This window comes from Fusarium vanettenii (genome assembly GCF_000151355.1).
Source record: "Fusarium vanettenii 77-13-4 unplaced genomic scaffold NECHAsca_107_unmapped, whole genome shotgun sequence".
NCBI lineage: Eukaryota > Fungi > Ascomycota > Sordariomycetes > Hypocreales > Nectriaceae > Fusarium > Fusarium vanettenii.
Window position 1 is genome coordinate 24967 of NW_003315783.1, and position 8958 is coordinate 33924.

Here is an 8958-nt window from a genome sequence, read left to right on the forward strand (position 1 = left end):
AAGACGTCCTTGCGGAAGGCACATAGGCATAGTTCTCGAAGGTACCTCTCAACGAGGTCGAGGCACGTGGGAATAGCACTGAACTCGAGCATCTATTGATAAGCCTTGTCCACTCGGATAAAGTCGATTCGTATATCTCGGACTTGGTGGTACCGAGCGCGGTAAACGGTCTGCATGGATGGGTTATTGAATATTATGTAGGCAGCATGGGGTTGGCGGAAAGTGAGCGTATTCTATTCGATCTTATCGAGAAACTAAGCATAGCCGTATATCTCTATAGTGCGCCTGAATCTAAGACCCTCGTAGCGGCGGAGTCCGTTTGGCTGACGTGCATCGGGTTGATATCGTATGTCCCGCTAGCAGCCGCCGACCTTCTGTATTAACCCGCCTGTATACGAAAACTGGAGATAGCGAAGAAATATAAGCATTATTCTTGTGTGTTCCCAGGTCATAAAGTGGGGGTCTTGGAAGCTATATACTATCTCGAACCCTAAGCAAAACTTGTTGATGTTCCACCGCACCTATCGAAGTAGAGTGTCGGTTGTGAAGCTATAGTAAGGGGAGCTGTCGTCGGTAGGTATAATAAGGCGCCTATTATGGAGCTCTTGGGATCTCATCTGGCTATTAACAGCGTAGAATAACGCCTTAGAAATATGATATTCCTCTCTGATGCCAAAGGATTTCTACATAGATCCTAGTAAAGCGTAATAGCATCGAAGCTTTGTGTATAGGTATGCCTTGATTAACGCTTCTGGTTAATGGCTAAGACTACCTCCAACGAGTTCCTATGTCTTTCTTAACTTCTTGTTAAGGGCAAGCGTCTCGATGGCTGCATTTGTGAACGGATAGATATTCCCCGCTGCAAAAACTTCCTTAACACTGGGGTAAAATTGAGAGTAGAGAAGGCTAGCAGCGCGGCGTAGAGAATGCTTTCCGGTCTCGATGGTTAAGCTTCTAGTGTCTCGAAGTATACTGAATGGATAAGAGACCTGCTTTTGGGTCTCTTGGTCGCTAGCGGGCCTACTGCTGACCTGGAGGCCGTATGATTCTAGGCAATATCGCCGATACAGCAGCGTTTCCGCTCGTTTCTCCGTTGGATCCTCGATGGCTCTAGCTGCTAGTTGGCTCCAGGGTATAACTTGAGATGCCTGCTGAGGGCAAGTCTCTTTCCTAATATTAAAGTAGATGTCTGTTGTGGTGTGGCACTTATTAATAGCGCTGGCCTAATACTTTTGAAATCGCGATACTATTTTCTCCTAAGTGATATCCTTTGTGAGAACCTTTAAGTTCTTCGCTTGAAGAAGAATAGTAACGTCTTGGAACTACTGGAATCCTGGTTCTTAAACTGTGGCGAGGATATTAGCCCACATATCTGCCAGCGCTTCCGGTGGTAGAAAATATATTAATTGCTGTTCCCGTGCCACCGTATGCACACGTCGAGATAGTGTCTCTACTCCACGAGCGGTAGAGTTATAACGACTGTGGTTATAGCTCGATGGATAGTGCTGGACGTGGGCCGTGCTGTAGCATTGGTATATCGCAGGGAGGAGAATGCTATCTATCCACAGCTGAAAGTCTTTATCCCTGAGCTTACTGCATGTCTGCTCTTCTCGATATAGGTTCGGGAATAGAAGGTATAAGGATATGTCTTTAAACCTAATAACGCGGCCGAATGTATAGTGAGGAATCTGGTGCATGGGCCGGTGGACTTGATGCTGCTTTCTATTCCTATCGAGGTATGTGACCGGAACTGATCGAAGGTGAAGGTTAGACTGAAGATCGGATACGGTTATCCGAGTAGGAGACCAGCGAATACCCCGCTTAGCGATAGCAAGGTTACTCGGGAAGGCTAAGACGCTATCTACGTCAAAGGTAACCCTAGTATCGTTCGAAACCCTCTTATCTTTATCTAAGTAAATATGGGGTATCTTAGCTCTCGAGTTAATACCACAAAAGACTTGTCTTCTAGTTTCGGGGCTCATTCTTCCGGCTAGGTTATCTCTCTGGTGTGCGATGGTCTTATTGCTAAGAACATTAGGACCTAATTCGGGTGTGAACTCGAGGTATACGGCAAGACTGATATGTTCGTTGGGATCTTCCATGTGGCTATACCGTGCTGCTCTATGGCAGTCGTTGCAGCATCCTTGGAATTTCATAAGTTGTTCTGCTAGCTCTTGTGCGAGGTGCCCAACTGGATCCGGCTCGCTGTTCTCCATTTGTGGTGAGATCTCCGAGGTCGTGTCGAAAGTAATAGCCTAGCCCACGCCCGGGCTCTCGTGTCTCGGGCTAGATACCGCATCTATAGCCTCTGCGAAAGTCCCAGCATCAGTCATAATATCCTCTTCTATGTCTTGTAATGGTTGAGGATTAACTGGGGGTAGGAACTGTGAGATGTCCGTCTTGTCTGGCTCTAGTGTATCGGTGGGATTGGCCGGGTTATAGGAGTCGCTAAATACGTTCACCTATCCGGCGCCTCCTCTTGACGGTAGAGGAAGCAGAGGGAAAACTAGGCTGTGAGAGTCGGCGTGTACCGTATCGCGTGGCACGGGGGCCGCATTCTGCCGTCTCGCCCGTCTCCGCTTTATATCCGCCGCAGCCTTGGCTTTAGATGTGGAATACCTTCGAGGCCTACCACGCTTCCGCTTTGATGGGATAGTGTTATCTCTGGCGTTATCTATGTTGTGACTATGAAATAATTAAGGGAAGGAGATTCCATAGGACTATTATCTAATAAATCGGTATTTCCCAGTACGGGCGTATGCAGTGTATTGCTGAGATTATCTAGAGGTTGGAACTCAATCCCATTTCAATAGTCCATATATGAACTCATCGCAACCCCTTAATTAAACTCATATTATATAATATGCGTTTCAACGGATGTGCAATTGATCCGGTGCTGCTTGGAGGAAGGTTTTAAAAAAGCAAATATAGATGCTAAATGAGGAATGGCGTCTATTGCTATGCACTAACCCAAATACGGTGACCGCAAAAACCAAAAGCGGTTGAGTTTGACCGCTAAAATCTGATTGGCTGCAGCATTTGAGTTAACGACGAGGTCAACAACTTGCAAGACGAATGTAACCACAATGACGAATATGAGCTTATTGATACATAGATAATATAAGTTTAGAGACCCTATTATATGCTTAAATTCTATTATTTATAGTTTTATCGCAGGTTTAGGGTCTAGTTTGAGTCGGCAAATATATGATGGTCTCGAGAGAGAATATAATAGATAGGTAGCCTTAGGAATACCCTAAGTATTTAGGATGAATGTAGTATTACTTAATTAGATACCAAATAGCTAGGATTTCTATACCACTATAGTATATGGGTCTAGACAAGGGAGTTCTAGGGCTAACATAGCATACTAGTACTGCGTAGGTAGAAACTACTTCCCGGATACTTATGTAGATCTAGTATATGATAAGAAAGAGGGAATCATAAGCTACGATTCGTCTAGAGGGGCGGCCCTGCTTAGAAGGGGGGATATAATACTGCTACCCACGCTTATATACCTTTTTAAGTAGTTCGGAGTTAGGAAGCTTATTTATAATTAGCTGAAGCGTTTCCCGGAGTCTAAGCTAAGTTATTTAGCCGATCGGCTCGAAAAGTATAATAGAGTAGGCCTTAGGCTCGAACTAACCTAGCCCGAAGATAATATTATCGATGATTTCCTTCGGAAGAACCCTGGGGTCATAGAGCTCTACCGACCAAAGTATAAGGCCCCTGATGGATTTAATCGATTGCCTACGAGTGTAACTAGAGGCGACCGAGATATCCTGGACAGTTAGAACCCGCCATAAGGGCCCTCCACTAATGTTATCCTGGTCAATGAAGAGCTAGTATTATTTGATTAGATGGATACCCCTTAGGTCCTTACTACGACGACTGTTGCTATTAATGCTAACGCGAGGAAGCGGGTTTATATTGAAGATATTGCGGAAACATAGGAAGCCGCATAGCCTATCCGGAAGGCAACCCTAACTAAAAAGCCTATGGTCATAAAGAAGGAGAAGAACCTGAGATTCTAGACACTTAAAGAGAAGCAAGCCTCTATTTTATAGGAGCTAAGGGATAAATATAGGACGAAGAAGATCTTAATTCTAGCCGATAAGCTATTTACGCTGCTACCCCAGCTGGGTAGAGAGGTAGGCGAGGATTATTAAGATATTGCTAATAGCATTAAGCAGATTACCTATATCGAACCTGCGCCCTATATAGTCGACGGAGAGCGAGGATTATCTAATTAGAAGGCTAGTGGTACGAATATAGTCTAAGTTGGCGAGTAGGACTAGGGGGAAGCCTACTGGAAGTCGGTCAGCGAGAGAGTAGGTATAAACGTAATCCTCATTAACGAAGAAACCTAGACCGAACGATCCGACGATTATATAAGTGAGCTTTAACCTAGTGACTATATCGTTATAATGGACGTAGGAATTGCTGCAGAGGAGACGAAGATAATAGAAGTCTACTAGAATAAGCCAAAGCTAGAAGAGACCGCGACCCCTAGCATAGAGGGCAAGGAACTATTTAATCAGAAGGTTAATACTATTAAACTCATAGTTAGGCATTATAGCAGGGCGGTAGCCTAATCGTAGGAGCTACCATGTATCCTCGTAAGGCTCGATAATCTAGAAGGTAAGGTAGTAGAAGCGATAGTAGATATAGGGTCGGAGGGAAACATTATTTCCTAGGAGCTTATGAAAGCCTATGGCCTTTAAATTACCCTGGCTCGTACCTTAACTATGTCCTTCTCTTAAGACCGCATTATAATGCTAGGCTAAATGATTATCCGGCTATACCTAGGCAACGTATGGATATAGTAGAAGATATACGTCGCGCCTTTAGCTAGGATCTTAATTCCCTTTATTCTCGGTATGCCTTTCGTCCGCTCTATAAGGGTATTATTTGATTATTTAACTAAGGACGGTACTATGCTCCTCCGATGCTAATTAGGCAATACCTGAGTCGTTACCCTAGCTGCTAGATCTATTAAGTGGGAAGCCCCTACTTACGGAATAGATAATAGCGTGCTACTAAAATAAATATTAACCTTCTCTCTAAACCTGAGGTTAACTAGGAGAGTAGTTTAGAACCGGATGATGTCCCGTCCTCACTGCGGTGGATAAGTCGGGAGTCAAGGGAGGAGGTAATTAATATTATTAGATTAGTAATGGCTAGATAATATAAAGTAGCCCTATAGGATATGAATTAAATAATTAAAAGATAGTTAGGGAAGAAACGCGAAGTCCGAAAAGACCGAGGCTCGATAACGAAGGGAAAGCTAGAGGAGATACTAGTTAATACCCTCTATAAGAGAAAGGGGGTAAAGATCCACCTACGCGATGATATTCTATCGGATAGATCTACCCTAGAGGGAGACCTAGAGTAGAAAGAGAAGAAGTGGAAGAAAGTAAAGGAGAAATTGTAAGAGGATTCAAAATACCGAGAATAGATTATACTAAAATTCTCCGATATCGAGAAGGGAACCTAGATTAAGGGAGATAGGCTTTAGGGACTAATTGATTAAGTGAAAGATACCCTTATACCTGAAGAATTGGACGTCTTTCTCGAGATTATATATAATAGAGAGGCGGCACTTACATGGGAATTCTTAGAGTACGGGAAGCTTAACCCACTTATAGCGCCTCTATAGGTTATTAGGGTTATTGAATATAAAGCCTAGTAGGTAAGAAGTATACCTATTCTTAAAGGATATAAGAAGGATATTATTAGACTCCTGAGAACCCAGCTAGAGAGAGGAATCCTCGAAGAAGGTCACGGCCCCTATAGGAACCTATTCTTTCTTATTTAGAAGAAGGATAGTTAGTTTCGATTGATTAATTCGGCTACTTTAATAAATAAATATACCATAAGGGATAGCCTTATCCCTCCTGGCTATAACGAGTTCTCGGTAGACTTTGCTATATGCAAGATGTTGTTACTACTAGACTTCTTCTCGGGATATAATTAAATGGAGCTTACTAAAGTTAGTAGAGATTTGATAAGCTTTATGATACTAATTGGTCTACTTAGGATGTATACGCTGCCGCAAGGGGCTATTAATTCTATTGCCTAGTTTACCCGGAATATCCTTTGAATCCTAAGGGACTTAATTCTAGATGCATATAGGTTATTCCTTGATGATATCTGCGTGAGGGGTCCTATAATGGATTACGAAGGAGAAGAAGCTACTCTAGGGATACGCCGTTTTGTCCTAGAGTATTTGATTAATCTGGATAAGGTGCTTATAAATATCGAGCTATCTGGCTATACTATCGCTAGATAGAAGTCTTAATTCTATAAGAAGATAGTAATGGTAATTGGATACCTCTGCGGTATATACGGGAGAAGCCTAGAGGAGAAAAAGGTAATAAAGATCTTAGAGTGGGAAGTCTACCTAGATATAGGGGAGGTAAGGTCTTTCCTTAGTATCATAGGATATTATCGCTAATAGATTAAATGGTTTACCTAGATTGCGAAGTCCTTAATGGACTTATTAAAGAAAGACGCGGAGTTTATCTAGGGACCTGATTAGAAGGAAGCTATAGAAACCTTAAAAAGGAAAATTACTTCCCCTCTGATCCTAATTACTCTTAATTACTCGGAAGAGGCTAGGGAGGTAATTCTAATGGTCGACGTAAGCCTAGTAGGCTGGGGATATATCCTAATGCAATTAGTCGATGGGAAATAGAAGCCGATCCGGTTCGAATTAGGACTATAGAATACGGCCGAAACTAAGTACGATGCGATAAAGAGAGAATGCAGAGCGGTCCTATATGCCTTCCGGCGACTTAGAAGTATAATCTACGGCGTTCCCTTTATCCTAGAGACCGATTCATAGGTATTAGTCCATTAAATCAATAGAAAGGCAGACGATATGCCTAGATCGCTGGTTTTAAGATAGATCAGCTATATCCTTCTCTTCGACTTCGTGGTTAGGCATATACCCGGGAAAAAGAACCGTGTCGCGGATAGCCTATTACGAAAGCATGCGGGACTATTTAATTAAATAGATGCGTAAGTGGAAGGGGATATTAAAGAGTTCGTTGACCTCTACCTTAATATAGTCTAGGTTAATAGAGAACCTGAGATTCTCGACGGAACTTATTCCTAGGAATATAAGGGTATTGCTAAGTACTTATGTACGTTTAAGAAGCTAGAAAGATTTACTCGCTCGTAATTATAATAGTTTAAGAGGAAAGTATTCTCCTTCTTTATTTAGGGACGATACCTCTAAAAGAGAGCGAAACGGGACTATGACTCGCCCTTACTCGTGGTAGACGACCTAGAGATTTAGAAGCAATTAATTAAGAGCTACTACGTCGACTATGGCCATAAGGGAAGAGAGGTTACTTATAACTTCGTGAAGAGGAGGTACTTCTAGAATAGTATATAGAATTAGATTGCCGAAGTAGTCCGCTACTATCCCACTTGCTAGGCCTATGCCCCTTGGAGGCTAGTAGAGCGCATTTAATATACCTAACTATTTGATCTAATAGTCAAGGTCTACTTCGACTACTAATATATGCCCACGGACTAAGGATTTAAGTACCTTACTAAGGCTAAGTATAATATAATAGGATAGGTAGAAGCTATTCCCCTGAAGAAGATCTCGGCCCTAGCACTGAAGCGTTTTGCAATTAACCTAATATACCGATTTAGGATAATCTTAGCTACTATTATAGATAGTAGGCTAGAATTTAAGAAGGAATTCCTACTTATACTAAAGGAATTAGGCATCCTGCTTATTACTATTACCCTATATAATACAAAGGCTAATAGTATCGTCGAGAGAGGATATTACTCGATCTCGATGGCCCTGAGGAAGATAAAGAAGGATAGGAAATCTAGATGGTATAATAACCTCGAGAGAACCCTATTCGCGGATAGAACTACTACGAAAGCACCGCATAGTTACTCCCCCTTTTATTTAATCTACGGGTAGGAGCTAATATACCCTCTGGAGGTCAAGGTTCTAACGTGGCGATTAATTAATTAGGATAAAGTATTAATAGCCGAAGACCTAATCCTTGCGAGGGTTAGAGTCCTCGAAAGAAAGAACGTAGATATAGTAGCGGCGCGCGAGAAGATTACTATATTTAAGGCGAAGGCTATAAGAAGGCAAAATGAGAAGAATATCTATAGGTTAAGGAAAACCCCTCTGAGGGAAGGAGACCTAGTCTTGAAGTTTAATATACTACGATCAAATAATATATCCATAATGGCGAAGATAGCGAGGAAATAGTATAGCCCTTTTCGCATTTTTAAGTACCACGACGGCGCAAACTATTATAAGCTTAAGACGCTTAATAGTTATGAGATCATAAAGTTAATCTATAGGGATTAACTAAAGAAGTTTAAGAAAGATAAGAATGGCTAGTGGGAAAGAGAAAGGGACGAGGAGGAAGTATTTAAGGAGTTTTAGAAAAAGAAGGTGACGCATAAAGAAAGGGAGGAGTAAGAGAATATAAGGATTATAAGGAGCATGAAAGTAGCGCTTAATTAAACGATTAATTAAGAGAGTGACGAGGAAAACGAAGAGGAGGATAATAGGGAGGAAGATCTTAGAGAAAAAAGTAAGTTATCGTACCTGAGATAGCAAACTCCGGTGCATATAGAAGTATAACTCCTAGGCTTAATTGCTAAGTAAGCTACTTAGTATAAAAGCTACTAAGGAGAGAGTAGGGAGCTAATACTAGAAACCTGTGAGGATTCTTAGGTTTTTAGTATGGGGAGGAGGAGATAGAGGAAGTTTTCTATATAATAATATAATTACCGAAATTTTTAATAAATTCGGGCTTTTATTTTACGGAGGATATATAGATCATTTGATTAGATATGCTACTCGCAGCCTAAGATACCTTAGACGCTATCTAAGATAGATAAGATATGATAAAAGATAGCTGCGATACTATTTATAATATTTTAGATATTATACTTAAATTTACTATA

General features: G+C 41.6%; 2 protein-coding genes across 2 annotated transcripts; both read right to left on the reverse strand.

Moving 5' to 3' along the window:
• Positions 1-356: 356 nt before the first annotated feature.
• NECHADRAFT_56178 (uncharacterized protein) lies at positions 357-515 on the reverse strand (the record flags this gene model as incomplete). The annotated part of the gene is made up of 1 exon (XM_003039400.1): positions 357-515. A coding segment is annotated over one exon (159 nt), but the record flags the coding sequence as incomplete, so codon positions are not given.
• An 825-nt stretch (positions 516-1340) lies between these two features.
• On the reverse strand, positions 1341-1982 carry NECHADRAFT_56184 (uncharacterized protein; the record flags this gene model as incomplete). The annotated part of the gene is made up of 1 exon (XM_003039401.1): positions 1341-1982. The coding sequence occupies one exon, from the start codon at positions 1980-1982 to the stop codon at positions 1341-1343; it is 642 nt and encodes a 213-aa protein (XP_003039447.1).
• Between the last annotated feature and the right edge of the window lie 6976 nt (positions 1983-8958).